General features: G+C 31.4%; 2 protein-coding genes and 1 long non-coding RNA gene across 4 annotated transcripts; all 3 read left to right on the top strand.

Moving 5' to 3' along the window:
* Positions 1-3,359: 3,359 nt before the first annotated feature.
* On the top strand, positions 3,360-6,437 carry LOC133287579 (uncharacterized). Its single transcript, XM_061485216.1, has 4 exons — positions 3,360-3,623; positions 4,483-5,343; positions 5,437-5,595; positions 5,928-6,437. The coding sequence occupies exons 1-4, from the start codon at positions 3,609-3,611 to the stop codon at positions 6,216-6,218; spliced, it is 1,326 nt and encodes a 441-aa protein (XP_061341200.1). The 5' UTR covers positions 3,360-3,608; the 3' UTR covers positions 6,219-6,437.
* A 1,677-nt stretch (positions 6,438-8,114) lies between these two features.
* On the top strand, positions 8,115-11,037 carry LOC133287619 (uncharacterized). The gene is made up of 4 exons (XR_009748257.1): positions 8,115-8,397; positions 8,482-8,555; positions 10,152-10,236; positions 10,720-11,037. It is a non-coding gene; the product is annotated as an uncharacterized LOC133287619 (long non-coding RNA).
* Positions 11,038-16,376: 5,339 nt separating this feature from the next.
* Positions 16,377-19,963, top strand: LOC133287572 (uncharacterized). 2 transcript variants are annotated; one of them, XM_061485205.1, is made up of 4 exons: positions 16,377-16,487; positions 17,968-18,828; positions 18,922-19,080; positions 19,424-19,963. In XM_061485205.1, the coding sequence occupies exons 2-4, from the start codon at positions 17,974-17,976 to the stop codon at positions 19,709-19,711; spliced, it is 1,302 nt and encodes a 433-aa protein (XP_061341189.1). In that variant the 5' UTR covers positions 16,377-16,487; positions 17,968-17,973; the 3' UTR covers positions 19,712-19,963. The 2 variants fall into 2 exon arrangements, with proteins under 2 accessions (XP_061341189.1, XP_061341188.1); XM_061485204.1 differs by lacking the exon at positions 16,377-16,487 and adding an exon at positions 16,496-16,622.
* The last annotated feature ends 1,512 nt before the right edge of the window (positions 19,964-21,475 follow it).

Raw genomic sequence — 21,475 nt, 5'->3', positions numbered from 1 at the left:
TCTTTTAAGAGTAAACCTCCTTTTTGGTCCCTGGCAATATCTACGAAATTCTTTTTAGTCCTTGACAATAAAAAAAGACCAAATTGGTCCCTAAAATTATGAAAAAAGGGCCACATTAATCCTTATGTCAACTCCTCCATCACTAACGTGACCCTTTTTGCATACTGTTAGGGACCAATTTGATCCTTTTTTATTACCAAGGACTAAAAAAGATTTCGTAGATATTGCCAGAGACCAAAAAGAGTGTTTACTCTTCTTTTAAATTTGTTGTAAACTCTGGAGGAAATTAAGTAACATAAAAGGCCACGCAAGACAAGACCTCAAGTGAATTGACATAATTCTTATCGTTTCTTTATTTATTTCTTTTGTCTTTATATATTTGTTTTCATTGATTATTAAAAGAAAAAATTACTCTCATGTTTTGAAGAGTAGTTCTCTTCCTATAGACTCATTATTTTTCATACTGTTCTCTTTACTTTTTGGAAAAATATATTCTTATGTTGTAGGAGAATATTTTTCTCTCCTATATATATATCGATTTTCGTGTTATTTTTTTTTCTCTTTTTTTATAAGTAAGTGTGTCCTACACTTGATTGTCTCTATAACATATAACATGAGAGAATTGTTCTCTTATTACATAAGAATAATAAAGTCCTTTCTTTTTTTATAAATAAATGGGTTCACTACATAATTGTATATATGATAGAAGATAAGATATCTCGTATAACATAAAATTAGTAAACTCCGTTTGGATGGACTTTTTTTTTTTCAAAAGTTGTTTTTTTTAAGAAAAAAAGCACTTCTCGAAAAAAGTCTATTTGGATGCCAGTTTATAAAAAAAGCAGAAGTCATAAAAAAAGTCAAAAACCTACTTTTTTCAGAAGTTAAAAATTTTAACTTAAAAAAAACAGAAATCAAAAGCCAAATAATTTTCTCAAAAATCAAATATTTTTTTAAAAATCTAAATTGCTGTAACTTTTATAAAAAGTACTTTTAAAATAAAAAAAATGATAAAAAGAACTTTCTTAAAAAACCAATACAAACGCACCCTTAATGTTGCTTCACTCCGTGAACATACATTGTCATTGTCAATATGGGCCTTAGCCTCTTATTTTAATTTTTAATTTAACATTTCCATAAAGACACGCCGTCCTAATATCATATTGCTCTTATTTTTTCTTATAAAATATAAGGAAAAAATATTTTATCTTTTAAATGACATAATTTCACTCTCATAAATAAGTAATAGGATCCATACTTTTATTTTTTTTGTTGACTCTCTCTCTTTCTTTATCTATCTCTTTCTCTCACTTAAAATGATATAATTTTACATCCTTTAAAATGATACACACTTTCTTAAAGTATAATTGACTGATTTCACTATTTTTGATTTGGATAACCATAGTCTTATGCCACATGTGATTGTTTTCTCCTGTTCTCCTCACATCTACCAATATGCATTTTTATTTATTTTTATTTTTTTGATTTTAAAAGTTGGCCCCACTTAAATTTGTTTCAGATGCTCTAGACAAATTTTTTTACTGTCACTGAAGAAAAGTAACACCCTTTTGATTTTGACCCTCCACAAAGAAGCGTTAAAAGTCCAAGATTGAGTTGCAAACTCGTGGTCGTGGATACAGGAAAAGAGCACCAACAAAATCTACTTTTAAATAGGGGGCGTTTGAACTTTAACAAGACGAGGAAGAATATTCTTATTATTAAAAAAATTTTACTATTAATTTATTACTTATTTAATTACCATTAAATTAAAGAGAAAATATGTTAAAAAAAATTTGAAAAAAAAAAATGTTGATCTAATGATATTTAAATAGGTAATGAATTGATAGTAAAAAAATTTGATACTAAAAATATCCTTCGTCTCCTCTAATAAGATATGGTCTGCAAACAGCAATCTTCCATAGCAATCTATATGTGACGACCAAACGTGTGATAGCTTGTCCTACCCAAATTTTGCCTAGAAAAGGATGAATGACAAAAATAAAAGAATCAATATGAATTAAAATAAAAGGAATATATTCGCATGAGACAATTTTGAATTATGTGAGAAATGTATTCCCCTTAAAATAAAGGATTTAATATTTATAAGAGATAAAATTATTTCTTACACATACATAAATATATGTGGGCCCACATGAGGTCATGGAAGAGAAGAAAGAGAGAGAAAAAATATGAATTCCACGCACTTTTATGTATGTGTAGGAAATAATTTTATCTACTACAATATGAAAAATATTAAACTCTAAAATAAATAGGAATAAAGTATCTAATGTTACTTTAAAAAAATTTGTCTAACGTTTACCGAAACGACGTCGTTTTGAGTTGAAAGAATAAAAAATTAGAATGATAAAGACTAACATAACCCTAGAATAAATCAAAGGGTAAAGGACTTCTCAAGTTAATGACAATGAGGATAAATTATATCCGGTGAGACTAAAACGATGTCGTTTTGTGGCAGAAATCAAGATATTTTTGTAATTCTAATTTATTACAAGGTTATATTAGTCTTTATCATTATAATTTTTTAATCTTACAACCTCAAAATGACATCTGAGATAAGTTTATCTCCATTGACTGAAGAAATACTTTTTCCTAAATTAAAATTAGAAACACACAATGATTTTCGTTCCAAAATAACGTGATACGTTGTATTTATGTCATTGATCTATATATATGAGGATTGTAATTTATTAAGTAATCAAATACACATAAATCAATGATTAAATTGAATGGAAAAGTATCTACCATTTTTTTTTTTTTTTTTGATAACAAGTATCTACCATTTTTTTTTTTTTTTGATAACATAGTATCTACCATTTTAAAAGACATAAAATTGTGTCATTTTAAGTGAGAGAAAAAGATAAATCATGGGAGAGAGAATAAGGGGTGGGGAAATTTTAATAGTGTGGGTTACACCTCTTTGTGAGAATGAAAAGACACAAAAAGTGTTATAAAAAAAAAAAAAAGCACAAAAAGAAATATAAAATTTAATTTTAAAAGTTTTAAAATTAAATGACACACCTTTTTTTTCCCCTCAATTGAAATATAAAATTTACTATTGTTATACTAATATAAATTCATCTTCTGCCTTTAAAATTTTTGTAAATATCATTATTCATATAGATTGTCAATCTCACTTTATTTTCCAAACATTAAAATTATAATTCTAGCACTTTCGTTGATACTTGATAGTGACGTTCTTGACCTTCTGGCAGAGCTTATTTTTGTTTTCTTCTTGAGCACCCTTTGTTGCAAATTGCAATACGTCATGGCTTAGGACATAGAAAGCAACAATGCAGAATTTCGTGACAATGTAGAGTTTCGTTTCGGCGTGAAATTTGGACCCAGTTTCCCATTACACAGTATCCAAACAAGAACGTGCAATGAGTCATATTTAGATCCTTTCTCCAGAAAAAAGACAAAAGCAAAATTGATGAATTTCATATAAATTATAATATTTTTCGCTTTCCCAGAGTTACAAGCCTGAATGAACATTCTCACTTGAGAGGGCGCGTCTTTTCACTTGGTATCTATAAATAAGTAAATCTACTTTACACTCTTATCTCATCAAAGCCTAACTGTGTTGTGTCATGGCTCTAATTAAGGTATATACTTGAAACCATTACATCTTCAACCACCGTTGTCTCCTCTCTTTTTTTTCCTCTTATTGTTATTGTTATCATCGTCATCTTTCATATCTCGGATTAACATGAATAGTTTATAAGATACTTTTAGCTTCATGGTAGGCACTTATGCCTCTCATGCTATTGGTTGTTTATGATTTTTATCCTACAGTTACAATTCACTCTGTTTGAGATGACCCAAATCTTAATTTTGTTTAAAGTTATGCTCTTTTACTTTTTTCTTGTGTTCATATTTTGGCATGAAACTATATGCTTTTTCCCATAAAGGAAAGGGTTTGAGTTCGATCTTCCCATGTTACTTTTTAGAGACATTTAAATATCTTCATTCCTGACTCACCTCGTACTCAGAATTAGTTCTATAGTCAGCTCAAAGAGTTGAAGCTCGTGGAGATACTAAAAGAGTCAACTCACCTCAAAGAAGCAATTAGAGTTGGATTAACTCTAAAAAAAAAAAAAACTATATGCTTTTTCCTCTCTTATTTTTCCCTTTTTCATAATTGTTCATGACGTTTCTGGAGTTTATTTGGCTGAATGGATACCCTGCCCTGTATATGCTGTTACCTTTTTTTAATATTTTTTGTGCAAACTGTTTTGCTTGTTTATAGTTTACTGAATTCTTTGTATACTTCCAAAGAGGACTACTTGGACATGATTGTCAGCATCCAGATTTCCCTTTTGTTCATTTCTGATTGAAGATTTCTCTTTTACTGTGTTGTCAGTGAATTTGATGAATATATATATCATTCTTTACAATCTGCATGTTTTAATATCTTTTTTAATCAATAATTAGTTAATTACTAATAAAGATTTTGCTTGACAGATCAACATGTGTTTTGTATCCCAAGATTTGGTACTTTCTTTGTCAATACTTCTTGTGCTGGTATTGGGCACACCATGCTCAGGTGTTCATGGGAAGACTGAAAATAATATAAAAACAGCTGTTTATCTGTCCCCCAAGTTTGAACTAGGACCGGGATCAGTTGCCAATAAATATTATTATGATATTGATTTTCCAAGAGGTCATGTTGCACTCAAGAGTTTCAATGCTGAAGTAGTTGATGAAGCTGGCAATCCTATTCCTCTCCATGAAACTTATCTCCACCATTGGGTTGTTGCAAGATACCATCAACCTAAGCATGTGACACACACAGAGTATGATGCCCATAGGATGCTTCACCAGTCTGGTTATATAGTTAGAAACAGTGGCATATGCCAGGAAGATGCTCTTGGACAGTATTTTGGCCTTGGATCTGAAACGCGAGGAACAGCTACACATATTCCAGATCCTTTTGGTATAGAAATAGGTAATCCTGCAGAAATTCCAGAAGGGTATGAGGAGAAATGGATGGTTAATATTCATGCCATTGATACACGTGGTGTAGAGGATAAGATGGGGTGCACTGAGTGCAAGTGTGACCTTTATAATGTTACTAAGGATGAATATGGAAGGCCTTTGAGGTCAGATTATTTAGGAGGTTTGTATTGTTGCTATGATTATACTCAGTGCAGGTTGAGGGAACGCTTTGAGGGCCCAAGGAGAAGCCTCTACTTAAGATACACAGTAAAATGGGTTGATTGGGATGATTTTATAGTGCCTGTTAAGATTTATATACTTGATGTTACTGATACTTTGCAAATATCAGATATTTCTAAAGGAATGAGCCCATATCATGATTGTCGGGTAAGTGAATTCATTAAGAAAAATGTAGATTGTCTCAATCTCAATTTGAATCCAAAAAGGTATAAGTGAGGAACTGAGATTTCTTTGTTACAGACTGAGTATGATGTTGAACCTTGCAGCAGAGACAATAAGGATGGTAATGGCTGTCATCATATGAAGAGGACAAGTCTCCCAATGCAAAGTGGTGGTTATGTCATATATGGTGTTGCTCATCAGCATTCAGGTGGAACTGGATCAACTCTTTTTGGACAGGTGATGTTCAACAATTACATTTTTTTTTTCGGAAATATGTACATACTTTTGCAATTTCAATTCGGGTGTGATAAAAGCCAAAGGTCTCCCCAAATATACTTTTTTCGACCTTAATAAGATTCAAATAATCACTTTTAACCACTGTGATTAGCACCACGTGGTGTTACAGTCATTCTTAAATTAACATTTGAATATCAACTTCTAGTGGCATGACTTTATACTAAAACCAATGATAAAATAAAAGAGGGTAATGAATAATGATTCTGCCCTTGAAATTTAAAAGGGATGGTAGTGTAGCTTTGTTTTCTAAAATATGTGCATAACATTTTCAGGATGGGAGGGTTATATGCTCTTCAATACCAAGTTATGGAAATGGAAAGGAAGCAGGAAATGAGGCAAACTACATTGTAGGAATGTCCACTTGTTATCCTCAACCAGGTTCAGTCAAGATATTTGATGGTGAAATTGTAACTCTAGAGTCTAACTACAGCAGCAGCAGAGGGCACACTGGAGTCATGGGACTTTTCTACCTATTGGTGGCAGAACAGCTGCCACCCCCCCAACCCTTCAGACATTCCACTCGTTCTTCATTCTTCATGGATATAAATAATATATTAAATTGATAGGTAATTAGTAACATGCTTATATATGTGGAGTGGAGTGTCATCGGTGGTATCTATGTAAGTAAGTATATGATGATCAAAAGAAATAAGACACAATTGGGAAGTGTAATTGGAAATATTATACTTGTCCATTGTCTGCAGCTATAGGACAACACAGGCAAGAGCCGGCAAAGGGTATATTCATTAGTGTGAAGAATATAGTAATTGGATTATCAGTCATTTGATTCCGTGTGTTGGTGATAGTTTTTACCGTTGTCCTAAATTACTTACTCTTGCTTATATGGCTATGTAATATATTTTTGGTACCATATGATATAACTCAGTCTACGCATACAATTGTCTTCCATATTACGATGAAATGTCTCTAGATTAATAGAACCATATTTATTTATCTTTGACTAAATACTCATCTAATAATTTAAGGCAAAAGTATTTCTACCTCTGCGGCAGAAATACTTTGTCTGCCACAGATACATGTTTACCAGTATTTGATGTCGAATTCCGATTTTTTTTTAAAATAAAATAAAATGATAATCTGACGTTAGATTCTGATGAATATGATCTATCTTTCACAATTATAGAAAAATGGAACCTCATAATTTAATTATTGGAACACTCGGAAAGGGTGCCGTAAAGCTCTTGACAAAGCACAGAATCATACTCGTGTACTATATTTGAAAATTTTATGGAATCAAAGTTAATTTCATTAGAAGAGAGACATTCATGTAAACAAACAATTTGATGAATAAATTTAATCTAAATAATTAATAGATAAAATAATAAAAACAATTTTTTTTTACATAATTTAAATATTATCTTATTCGTATCGTCGTCGTTATGGCAGAGAAATAATGAATAGTGACCAAATTGTCATGTTTTTTAAAATTTTTGCCTAAATACCATGTAATTTTTACCAGGTTGCCCCAAGTCCAAATTTATTACTAGTTATAGCGAACTTTGTTAGGCCACGTGTCATGTTCTCATCAGCATACCAAGTTCGTTAACAATCATAACAAATTTAGTTCAATCAGTTTTTTTTTTTGTAAAGTGTGCATATGTCACAAAATCATGGGCGACAAAGTTCGCTACGACTGGTAGTAAATTTGGTACGCTAATGAGAATGTGTCACGTGGCCTAACCAAGTTCACTACGGCTGATATTAAATTTAAACGTATAATAACCCTAATTATATGACTTTTAAATTAGAGGGTTATAATGATGACCTTATAGTCATAAATGGAATGAGCATAAAATTATAAGAATTTTGATACCCATATTGAGGTATTATGCACAGATGAATTTTCATTTGTCAAATTTGACTGCTGACGTAATAACAGTTAGTAGAATAGCTCCAAGTTAGCAAATTATAGTTAGAGAGCTAATCTAATGATATAAACATCATGAATGAGGTTAGGATATGATTTGGTGAAGATTGATACCCATATTGGGGTATTTTTGAAAAGTCACTTCTGCCGGGTATTTTGTACTGCTGTAGCAGCATCCGGTAGAATCCCGGAACAGGAAAAAGATAAGAAAATAGAAATAAAGACCAATATATGCCTAACAAGTCATAATTAGACCAAAAATGTTAAAGTTAAGAAGATTATGAAATCCGGGTACAGTTAAAAACACCGGTAAAGACTACAGTGCAATTAAACAACTGTTAGTGGATCTGTGACCTACTAATCAAATTTTTAAGTTATGAACATGATAATTAGACAAAATTAATGTTAAGTACTTAAAGTTAGGGTCTTGAGAGTTTTCGGGTAAAAATTTGACGACGGATCAGTTAAAAATTACACCGGGTCTCACTAAAGGACGAATATCACTTAAGTGACATGGCACCCCTCATTAGGGCACCCTCCTCTCCTTCCCTTCCATTTCTGATCAGCAGCCCTTCACCTCCTTCTCTCTCTAAGTTTCAAATTTTGAAAACTCTCTCACTTCTCTCTAAGATTTCTTCACCTAAATCTCTCTAAACCACCAAACTTCCTGCACAAAGATTGTTCCCCTCACTCTCCTCTTCACAACCATACCATTTTCATGGTGTGAATCAAAAATTTCGTGTCCCTTATCATCCCAAACAGCCATGGTTTTGTGGAGAGCAAAGGCTATGGAGTTGTGTTCTTGAGCTCTCTTGAAGAATCACACTTGCTTGCTTGTTTCCTTTGATTTTTGGGTAAGTGTTCTTAAATTTTTTCATGAAAAATATCATCTTTTCTTCTTATGTTCTTGAGCCTAACTCATGAGCATGTTCATGAAGGTGTGTGCTTGCCTAAAGGTGTGTTCTTGGTGGAAAAAGGTGGAGACTTGAGCTAAAGGAGAAACCTTGAAGATGTAAGCTCCCACTTGGGAAATATGAACCAAAAGCCTCCCTTTTCTTGTTGAGTGCCTTGGTTTTGATATGTTCATGAGGAGAATGTTGTTTAAAATTTCGTAATGTCATGGTTTGATGATGATTCTTAAGTGTGTGTGTGTTTGGAACCATGGAATGATGGATTGGATGACTAAAGGTGCCACCTTTGGACCTTTGAGTGATGTTCATGTAAAAAGATGACTATGAACTCAAAAATGGACCATGAACATTTCAGCCATATCATGTAAGGATAGGGTTTGATGACAAAAAAATGTTATTAAGTTGTTAAGTGTGGAAAAATGATTAGAAAGATTAACTAGGTGGGTTAACTCTAAGTAAAACTCTCTAATCATGATTAATAATGGCTAAAAATCCTAATTAATATAGCTAATCAAATCTGCCCCATAAAGTACATAAGGGTTTAGTTGTGTTAAAATTAAGGAGATGATGAATTAGGTGATTAATTAAGGGTAGAGATTAATTAACAAAAGTAATCAAGGATTTAACTCTAAAATTGGACTAAAGTAAGGTTTAGGTACACTAATTAAATAATTAGTAAAATTTAAGTATCATGACATAATGGGACTAAGGATATTTCATAACGTGACTTAATAATAGAAAAATCCAAGAATTAATGTGAATTAGGATTTATAATCAAAAGTAATTAAGGTTTGTTAAGTAAACACATTTAAGGCTAAGTAACCAGTTTTTAGGCAAAATTGGGGAGAGCATATCTTCCTCCACAGAGATCATATAGGGATGTGCCTTATATCAAATTGACTATTGAGATGTTATCTACGTGGTGTCAAAATTTGGTATCAATTGAAGATATATTCCATTCTGTATGTTCGTTTGAGTGAGGACTGCACAGGGAGGCATGTGCAGGGGTGCTGTACATGGCTGACACTTCCATGAATTTTTTCTCCCTCAATTATTACTCAAATTAGGCTCATAATATGTCTAATTAAAGATAAATGTGTCTAGTTGTCTACATAAAAATTTTAGAGCAAATTATTTAGTATAATTTTCATAATCGCAGAAATGGTAAAGGATGTTTAGGGCCCTGTTCGGAGTTGGCAAACAGCTTTGTTTGTCCAACTTCAAATGGTGATAACCGGAGCTAGGAAACTTCAAATGAGGCATATGATACCTTTTTGGAAAGGTAATTGAGTCTAGATTAACATACTAAAAGATGAGAATTTTATAACAAGTGAGTCACGCCCAGTAACTAGAAAACAGAAGCATGTACAGTTATGGAAAAACCGTAAAAGTGATATTTAAGCTAAGTGAGCTTATGGGAACCCTTAGTAACTTATAATAATCATAAATATGACTTGGATGAGTTGAAAATAATCTAAGTGAGCCTTGCATGTGATTCTAAGCTATGTAAGTAATTGAAGATTAAAGTGGCTTGTAATAATGCACTAAAATATGTAATAAGTTATAATTGGTCTAGGCTTGTAATGGGCACATTATTGGCATATGAGTATGAAAAGTGGAATCATTAAATGATTAAGTCGTGGATATGACTTGATTAATTAATATGTAATTAATGATGTGAATGGTTCCTACTCTAGGTGTGCCTAGAGAACCGTGCACTTGAGGATTTTGTTGGAGCATATGTATTATATTGGAGTGTGGGCTTGTGCTAAGCTCCCTAAGGTAAGCTCTTAGTTCTAGTTGACTCCTCTCTCTTGTGGCCCCACCATGATGGTGGGCATTATGGTTATATTGTATGAAAGTATATGGTATGATGTATATGTGCATTCATTCACATTCATATAGATGTTATATGATCTTGATGTTATGATGATGCACTGATGATATATGTTATGAGGATCCTGGCCAGTGATCATGGTGTGTAGGCTGCCTATGACTTGACTCTGGGAGCTATTTCATACTGAGGTTGTGTTGACTGTCTATGGCTTGACCCTGGAAGTCACACATGTGTAACCGTCTATGGCTTTGACCCTAGGGTTACACAAGGATGATATGATGATGCTATGTTTATGCTGTATGTATGTATTATATGCTTTATATCTGACTTGTTATGCAGGAAGTGGGCTCAGGGGTTAGAGGATCCTCTATGAACCTTGAGCTTACTGAGATGTTGTTATCTTACCCCGTTTGGGGACATCATTTCAGGTACCCAGAGTAGTAGTGATGCTTCTAGGGGCAAGGCCCCCGCATTGGAGTAGTTGATGATGCAGCTGATGATTTTATATTATGTTTAGATTTGATGTTGGCATGTAGACTTGTTAACATGCTTAATTATTTTATGGAGATTATTGTATGTATTTATTTAGGCTCATGATAGTATTCTTAGAGCCATGGATTATTTACTTATACTTTTATACTTCGAATTAATATAGACTTGATGCATGTATTCAGTTAATTTGGGCATGGAGACTTATTAGTTGTATTGACCCATTAAGGGGATTGCAGTCCGTGTGGGACTTGCAAGCTATCTGTTTAAATTGTTGTATTAATTAGGTTATCTGTATGTGTAGAATCATGTTTCTAGTTATCCGAAATACAACCGTTATGCTGTCTGTGAGACTCCGTCAGGAATGACACTTGATGTCATATCTTGATGGTCAATGGCCACTAATACTGGCTCATGGGATTAATTAGTAGATGTATATTTAGATTTACGCTTTCGCAGTATCTGACGTGAACGTTTTTAGAAATGTTTTTATGAAATGTTTTGGAAAAAGTTTACTCGTATTTTTATAAGATGCTTTATTCCTTTTCAAATAAAGTCTTCCGCTGTGAATGTTAAATATCATGTATGTTAAGAACCGGAGTACTACGGGGTGTTACAAAACGCGTGACAATTTAATAAAATATATTGTATGCATGGCATTTAGAAAAAAAAATTAAAAAAATGTGACATTTAAGTCACTGTTATGAGATACAAAGTACAGAATCTTTTTCAGATATCGGAATGAATGGTGAGTAGCTACCGTTACTCTTACTCTCTAAATGACAGTAGCTTCAGGCAACTTCTCTCCACAAACACTTTCGGTGGTGTGATCATGTAAAACACGGTAGTTTCTAAGCCGCATTACCTATTTTGTTGCCGTGTTGTGCAAGCAACAGCAAAATAGAACACGCAAAGGGCAGGCCACGGGGGTGGGGAATGATTGGTTTTTTTTTTTTGAAATAGGAATGGTTGTTTTTGAAAACCACTTCATAGAGAGTTTCACTTCTCATTTTGGTCTATCTATACACGTACTTTGCTTGCATGATTGGAAACATCTTTGAAAAGTTTGCCCAATCTTTAAAAATTACTTCTCTTAGTGGGGGCACAAACAACATAAACTGTTCAATCCATCTTTAAAAGTTGTTTTCATTATCTTTTTTTACAAATTTTTAAAAATAAAAATAAAAAGTAAAGTGATATTTTTATAATTATCAATAAGAAAGGAATAAAGATAAATAATATTTTTGTAAGCTAGTTCTAAGTCTAACCATTGGAAAGTCTTCATACTTTTGAATCAAGCTTGGACTTTTATGTATTTATAAAAGAGTTTTATTAATCTCATGTTGAATGAGTTAGTTATCTCATGTCATAGAGACAAATTAATGGGTTCCCCCACTTGAAAAAATAAAAAAAAAATGGGAAAATGTGGCACAGTTATCGAAGCGTGTGTAGGAGAGAAAACTTGTCTCATGTGACATGAGAATAGTTTTTCCTTTTATAAAAAGACTACACCGAACCTTCCAAAAAAGCATATAATATATAATAAATGTGGCACAGTTATTTTTGTTTATATTTATTTTATGAAATTTGAATATTTGATTGGTTATATGATTTATTATAGGCTGTTATATGTATTAAATATAAATTATATTATATATATTAAAAATATTATTTAATATCAAAACGTGTCCCAACGTGTCGAAATATGACATTTTTAGAATTAACGTGTCGGCGTGTCGTGTCGTGTCCCGTGTCAGTGTCGGTGCATCATAGATGGGGAGTCAGCATCCATGTTATAGGAGGTCACTTTTTTCAGAAATAAGTGGTCTATTTGTTTCAAGTATCATCCTTCAAGGGAGGAAATATTTCAAAAATAAATTAAACTTTTATGCAAATAACAAACTCTGGCTAAAGACAAAGCATACCCTTCATCAACAATCTCGTCAAGGCATAAAAGATTCAGATCCAGGTTCTTAAGTGCCTCTCTTTTGTCAACATTATTCTTGGAAATGGCACAAAAGTAATATACACGATAAAAGCATGATGAGTAAAAGCGCAACAATATTTTAGATTCAGATACCAAAATACGGTTCACAATATCTCAAAAGGAGGGGGACTGCATCAAAGAAGGATTTATCTTCAACATAAGGCCATGTAGCTCCTCAAGCAGATCCCTCTGGATGTATAGCTTCAAAGGTTGCAGGACTCCACCACCGAAATATAAAGAAAACTATTCAGATACTGAAAATGAGTGTGCTTTCTTCCTAGATTGGATAATGTAGAAGAATAGATTGAGAAGAACCTTGATTTACTGAGCGAAACATAAGAACACATATCCTATTTATACACATACTAAATTCATTTTTTATATTAAAACTTATTTTTTAAAGCTTCTAACAATTAATAGCCTTAACAATTACCCATGCAGCATAGCCTTAACAACTACCCATGCATAAAGTATTGGTATATTGATACAATTGTTTGCCACCAATGAATTTTGAACTATTTTTCCACCTATCCAGTTCAAATTTTGAATTTGAAATGTTACTAAAAGAGGAAATATTTCAACGTGATTTTAAGTGTGAACATAAAGTGAAGATTAAAGGAGAGAGCGACACGTTAGCAAACTTACTAACATTGGTTTTAAGATTTTATATATTAAGAAGCTTACTCTTTATTAATAGAACCAACATGAGATTTCACACAATAGAAGTGTTAAAAAGAGAATTGTCAACATTTCTTATATAAAAACAGTTATCTAATACTCTTAATTTTAGGAACTATATTTGACTAAATTATTCTTTTATTCTATTAATGTTGTCTTTTATTTCATTTAATGTTAAGAGACATCGATAAAACATTAAAAATTAACTAATTTAAAAACTCTAAAGTGGTAATTATTTTGAAACCAAGGTATAGTTAATCAAGGCATTGCAACTGCCCCAATGTTATGATCCAAGTAAAAAATAAAAAATAAAAAATCCAATGGTACAACTTAAGTTTATTATTCTTATGTACCAAAAAAAGTTTGTTAATCTTAATTGGAAAATGTTATATTTATAAAAAATTTATTTACAAATTCTTACAAATTACATTATGTTTTACCAGTAAAACAGTTTCGAGTAAGATTATAAGATATAGTGTAGTTTGTAAGTTTGTAAAAAAAAAAATGTTGTCAATACAACCCTCCTCATCTTAATTTACTAATATTATAACAAAGTTTGGTGTTATTTTAAAAACAAACTGTAGAATAAAAAAATATACGTTCTAAAGTTTTTTTACTCATAATTTTAAATGAAATATCGAAGTCACATTACTCATTCTTTTAGCCAAAATTCTTTTTTGTCCTTAATGTTTCACCAAAGTTTTGATTTAGCCTCAAAAAAAAAATTCTGTTTCAATTATATCTTAAACATGTCAATATGGGTTCATCAATCATTAAAAAATTAAGCAACTCACTTGAAAGGTTTATATTCCTAAGATATGTTCTGCAAACAGCAATCTATATGTGACGACCAAAAGTCTAAATATGAATTAAAATAGAGATATAATTAACTTAAGAATAAGAAGTGTTACATTTTATCTTGTTATTAATTTATGTGTACATGACAATTGTAATTTATTAAAAATTAATAATTAATTAATGAATATAACTCAATAAATTACAATCTTTAAATACACATAGATTAACAGTTAAAACGAAATATCAAATTTTTACACATATATATAGGAAAAAATATTTCTCTGACAACTTGAGATAAGTTTATCTTCGGCCGCCTCAAACTATATCATTTTATTTATTTATTTTCTTATATTAATCGATTCACTTTTGAATGGTTATGATTCTCTCTTTTTTTCTCTTTTTTTATCATCATTGATCCATCTTTGTACGATTATGATTTAGTAGCCGGGGATAAAATTATCTCAAGCAGAAACGATATGGCTATATGTATATATATATATATATATATATATATATATATATATATATATATATATATGTGTGTGTGTGTGAAAGAAAATTACTGAAGACAAAAAAATTGGAAGAAAAAATTAAGATAAAAAAATAAAATAAAAAGAAATCACAATTATGAGTTTCAATATATTTAGTTTTATTTTTACTTTATTGTTTCTTTTTTATCCTTCATTTATTTTTTATTTAGATATGTTTCGTCTTTTTCTTTCTTTCTTTTTTCTATTTTTTTTTTTGGTAAGCTCTATTTTATTCTTATTTATTTAGATATGTTTCATTTTTTTTTTATTTTTTCTATTTTTTTCTTATTTTTTTCTCCATTTTTTTAGTCTTGTTTCACCTCATCTACTAAATACTTTTGTTTCACCTCATCTACTAAATACTTTTGTAAAAATTAATAAAAAAAGAGAGAGAATAAAATAGATCGAATGTATCTGAATAAAAATAATAAATAGACCAAGGATATAAAAATTAAAAATAAATATATTGAAAATTTATAACTGTGATTTTTTTTTCTTCTATTTTTTTTATATTTTTTATTTAGACACATTTGATTTTTTTTTACTATTTTTTCTTTGTCTTTTATTAAAAGTTATAATTTTTCACAATATTTGCTCATTCTATTTTTATTTTATTATTTTATTTTCTTCTTTTAAGAATGATAGAATAGATATCTTCAGTTAATTTTTTAACCGTGTTAAGAAGGAATATAAATGGAAAAAAATTAGTGTTACAAAAATTAGACCGAATCAACGGATTCAAATTGAAAATCGATAAACCGGCATGTGCCCGATATGGGGAGAGCGATGGATCGAAAATACAAGTGAGTCGGTGTGACACGACCGATTTTACTAAAATCAGTGACTAAAAAATAAAAAACTTGATTGGAATGAAATCGAACAATTTAGATCTCACATAGAGGGAGGAGTCTAATACAATGAAGAGGAGACGTGAGAAGAAAAATCGGCCATCATCTTCGGTCGTTGAAGAGAAGATTAGTGAGAGAGACTATAATACCATAAGTGAGAGAAAGAGAAAATGCGCAGAAGATATTACTTTTTGGTTTCTATGCACCACACATTCCTTATCTTATCTCCTCTTTTTTTCAATTTTTTTTATTATTTAAATTTTTAATTTTTATTTCTATTATTTTTACTTTCTTTAATATAATTGGTACTGGCTACTGCATTTGTTTTTTTGTTTGATTTGGTCTTTGATACCTTAAATATTTACTTTTATGTCAAAAAAAATTTAAAAAAAATTGAAATATGAAATATGAATTTTAAATTTATATATATTTATTTGATTCAAGTGTTGAACTAATAATTCACTGATTAAACCAATGACTTAATATCTCGACCGATTCTATTACCAAACTGGATCTAATAACATTGGAAAAATTACAGAGTTAAGTTATTAAAAAAAATACAAAAATATAAGTGATTTAAAGTAATATCATATGAACTTTTTCTCACTTTTTCTAAAAAAAGTATTATTTCTCTCTGTCTTAAAAAAATATAATTATTTTTTGGTAAACAAAAATACAACTTTATATCATTGAATATACACTTTTTCTTTTATATAATTAATAATATTTTTCGCTTCCCAATAGTAAAAGCATGAATGAACACTCTCAGTAGAGAGGGCGCTTCTTTTCACTTCCTCTATAAATAAGTAAATACACTTTACACTCTATCTCATCAAAGCCCAACTGTTTTGTGTCATTCATTTAAGGTATGTACTTGAAACCATTACTTCTACCATCGTTGCCTCCTTTTTTTCCTCGTATTGTTATCGTCGTCGTCATCATCTTTGATATCTCGGATTAACATGAATGGTTTTTGTAAGATCCACTTAACTTCTTACTGGGTGGGTACTTATGCCTCTCATGCTATTGGTTGTTCATGAATTTTATCCTCCTGTTACAATTTATTCTGTTTGAGATTACCCAAATCTTAATTTTGTTTAAGTTATGTTTTTTTTTTTACTTCTTTTTTGTGTTCATATACTATGTTTATCAACCGATCCAAACCGCGGTAATCGAACAGAAAAATCGATAACCGAATAAATCGAAAAATCGAAAACTGAAAAAAAATCGCAAATTTTAATTGGATTTAGATCGGTTTTTGGATGGGTTGATAAAAACCGATCTAATATATTAATTCCGCTCTACCTACTTGGGTTTTTCCCTAATCATAGCCCAAAAATTTCTAAATCCAAGACTCATTAATCCATCAACTAAAGCCAAGAAAAAATCTAGTCATATCTCACCAATAAAATTTTATCTTTGTAAACCTTCATATCATATCTCATTGTCCACAAAAAAATTATATTATAGTTTACTAATGTTTTTGTATTTAAAAAAAAATAAAAAATTTCAAAGCCAATATATAGAAAGATGTAATTTGCACAATAATCAAGAAATAAATTTTGGGATTTTCAAAAAACCGAAAATCGATCTAATCCAAACTGAAAAAAATCGGATTGGATCGGATCAGATTTGAAAAAAAATCCAAACCGAATGGATGATTATATGATCAAACCGAAAGGATTGGATCAGATGTTTTTTGCTTCAAAAACCGATCCAATCCAGACCGCGAACGTTCTGTACTGGCATAAAACTACGAGGAGGATATTCTCATTACCAAAAATTTTCACTATCAACTTACTACCTATCTAATCACCATTAGATTAACATTTTCTCTCTCCTCAAACACTTTTTAAAATTCTTTCTCTTTAATCCAATGGTGGTGTGATGGGTAGTAAGTTAGTAGTGAAAATTTTTGGTAGTTAGAATATACACACTCTAAAACTACTATATGCTTTTTCTTCACTTATTTTTCCCTTTTTCTATGCATTAGATGATTATTGTAGGTTTTATTTTATTTCCCTTTTCATAATTGTTCATCACGTTTCTGTAGTTTAGTTGGCTGATTGGATACCCCTGTATATGCTTTTACGTTTTTTTTTTTTTTGCAAACTCTGTTTTACTTGTTTATAGTTTACTGAATTCTTTGTATGCTTCCAAAGAGAACTACTTGGACATGATTGTCTACATCTAGATTTCCCTTTTGTTCATTTCTGATTGAAGAATTCTCTTGTATTGTGTTGTCAGTGAATTTGATGAATATATATCATTCTTTACAATCTGCATATTTTAATATCTTTCTTTAATCAATAATTAGTTAATTATTAATAAAGATTTTGCTGACAGATCAACATGTGTTTTGTATCTCAAGATTTGGTACTTTTTTTGGCAATACTTCTTCTGCTGGTATTGGGCACACCATACTCAGGTGTTCTTGGGAAGAGTGAAAATAATATAAAAACAGTTGTTTATCTGTCTCCCAAGTTTGAACTAGGACCGGGATCAGTTGCCAAAAAATATTATTATGATATTGATTTTCCAAGAGGTCATGTTGCACTCAAGAGTTTCAATGCTGAAGTAGTTGATGAAGCTGGCAACCCTATACCTCTCCATGAAACTTATCTCCACCATTGGGTTGTTGCAAGATACCATCAACCTAAGCATGTGACACACACACAGTATGATGCCCACAGGTTGCTTCACCAGTCTGGTTATATAGTAAGAAACAGTGGCATATGCCAGGAAGATGCTCTTGGACAGTATTTTGGACTTGGATCTGAAACACGAGGAACAGCTACAGATATTCCAGATCCTTTTGGTATAGAAATAGGTAATCCTGCAGAAATTCCAGAAGGGTATGAGGAGAAATGGATGGTGAGTATCCATGCCATTGATACACGTGGTGTAGAGGATAAGATGGGGTGCACTGAGTGCAAGTGTGACCTTTATAATGTGACTAAGGATGAATATGGAAGGCCTTTGAGGTCAGATTATTTAGGAGGTTTGTATTGTTGCTATGATTATACTCAGTGCAGGTTGAGGGAACGCTTTGAGGGCCCAAGGAGAAGCCTCTACCTAAGATACACAGTAAAATGGGTTGATTGGAATGATTTTATAGTGCCTGTTAAGATTTATATACTTGATGTAACTGATACTTTGCAAATATCAGATAATTCCAAAGGAATGAGCCCATATCATGATTGCCTGGTAAGTGAATTCATCAAGAAAAATGTAGATTGTCTCAATGTCAATTTGAATCCAAAATGGTATAAATGAGCAATTGAGATTTCTTTGTTACAGATTGAGTATCATGTTGAACCTTGCAGCAGAGGCAATAAGGATGGTAATGGCTGTCATCATGTGAAGAGGACAAGTCTCCCAATGCAAAGTGGTGGTTTTGTCATCTATGGTGTTGCTCATCAGCATTCAGGTGGAACTGGATCAACTCTTTATGGACAGGTGATGTTCCACAGTTACAGTCATTCTTTTTTTGGAAATATGTTAATTGCGCAATTTTGACCCGGTGTGATAAAAACCAAAGATTGTCCTAAAGATGCTTTTCCTAGGATTGAATTTTCATTCTTGGGATTCAAACACTCACTTTTAACCACTGTGATCGGCACCATGGGGTGTTACAGTCATTCTTAAATTAATATTTGGATATCACTTTCTAGTGACATAACTTTATAATAAAACCAATCATGGAAGAGGGTAATGAATAATGATTCTGCCCTTGAAATTAAAAGGGATGGACGATGGTAGTGAAGCTTTGTTTTCTAAAAGATGTGCATAACATTTTCAGGATGGAAGAGTTATATGTTCTTCATTACCAAGTTATGGAAATGGAAAGGAAGCAGGAAATGAGGCAAACTACATTGTAGGAATGTCCACTTGTTATCCTCAACCAGGTTCTGTCAAGATATTTGATGGTGAAACTTTAACTCTAGAGTCTAACTACAGCAGCAGCAGAGGGCACACTGGAGTCATGGGGCTTTTCTACCTATTGGTGGCAGAACAGCTGCCACTCCAACTCTTCGGAGATTCCTCTCGTTCTTCATTATTTATGGATATAAATAATATATTTAACTGATAGGTACAGGGGAAGGCTAGGGTGGGTGGCCGCTATCCCAAAAAATTTGAAAAAAAATTAATGGAGTTGAAGGCTAAACAAGATACTGATGTTACTGTTAAATGTTCTTCTGGAAGTTCTGATTTGAGATTCAAGTTAAAATCTACCTCTACCTCATCTAATGTGTGTGCTATGTGTAACATTTTCTGTATTTTTTATTTTATTTTCATATGCTATGTTTTGGTTAATAAAAGTTTTGGCCTTTTTGCTATCCTTTTGCTCTCTTTTCATTTGCATGGTTGTGTTTCTCTTTGTGTAGTGATTTCATATAAAGAAAATGGATTTGCTCTAACTTAAAAGATTCACTTTTTAGGACAACTTGGTTGCAGTCTTTTATTTTATTTTTAAAAAAAATTATAATTAAAAACATCGTTTTAGTCAAGGCACTTTATTTTTAATTATTGTTTTGAACTACTTTTTATGTCGGACCTGGCCAACGGTACATTTTTTCAGTTTTTAAAATATTGTTAAATATTAATATTTTAATAAGAAATTACCTAAATGAGTTTCATAAAGATATGAGGTCAATAGATAAAAAAAATATTAATATTATACAAGACAAAAAATTAATTTTCGTCCCGCTCCAATCCTGGCTCAGCGACTGGGTACTTAGTAACATGCTTATATAAGTGGAGTGGAGTGGCATCGGTGGCAGCTATATAATTATACGATGATCAAAAGTAATAAGGGGATGTGTAATTGGAAATATTATACTTGTTATTGTCTGCAGCTATAGGACAACACAAGCAAGAGCCAGCAATGGGTTATGGGTATATTCAATAGTGTGAAGAATATAGTAATCGGATTATCAGTCATTTGATTCCGTGTGTTGGTGGTAGTTTGTACTGTTGTCCTAAATCACTCTCGCTTATATGGCTCTGTAATATATTTTGGGTACCATGTAGCTCTGTCTGTCTCGACATGCAACAGTCTTCCATATGTAAGATAAAATGTCTCTAGATTAATAGAACCATATTTATTTACGTGTAAACTATTTTTTGGGTCTTCAATAAATATTATGAAACTCAATTTAATTCTTTCAAAAAAAAAAAAAAGTCAATTCTAGATTTTTTTAAAATTTAAAATAGATCTATGTTAATTTTTTTGAAGGATTAATATGAGTCTTTTTTTTAATTTTAGAAGAATTACAATTTCGACTAATTGAATTTATTTTAAATTTCAGAGAAATTAAAAATTGATTTTTTTTAAAGAATTAAAATGAGTTCATAATTTTTGTTAGTGATCCAAAATATAATTTATTATTTATTTATTTTTGTCTTTGACTAAATACTCATCTTATAATTCAGAATGAATGGTGAGAAGGTAACGTTGCTATCTAACACTGACAGTTGCTTCAGGCAGCTTCTTTCCACAAACAAACTGTTGGTGGTGTTCATGTAAAACGTGGTAGTTTCTGAGCCACATTCTTTTTGTGATCGTTGTTGTACCTGTTGCCGTGTTGCTGCAGCAAAATAGAACAAGCAAAGGGCGGGCCACGTGGGTGGGGAATGGTTGGTTTGAAAATCACTTCATAGAGTTTCACACTTGCACTTCTCATTTTGGTGAGGTTTGTTTTAGTCACTGTTTTAACAATCGGCTCGGACACCCAGTAAAAACCGGATCAACCCGACAGTTTACACAAAAAACCAGAGGACCGCCAACTCGCGTTAAACCGAAACAATGTAACCAACATGGATTTCAATCATTTATCAAGGGCATGTTTGG

The sequence above is a fragment of the Gastrolobium bilobum genome, unplaced genomic scaffold (assembly GCF_033153095.1).
Source record: "Gastrolobium bilobum isolate Gb01-03AN ecotype WA unplaced genomic scaffold, APGP_CSIRO_Gbil_v1 utg2365, whole genome shotgun sequence".
Lineage (NCBI taxonomy): Eukaryota > Viridiplantae > Streptophyta > Magnoliopsida > Fabales > Fabaceae > Gastrolobium > Gastrolobium bilobum.
This window is presented reverse-complemented; position numbering and strand designations above follow the sequence as displayed.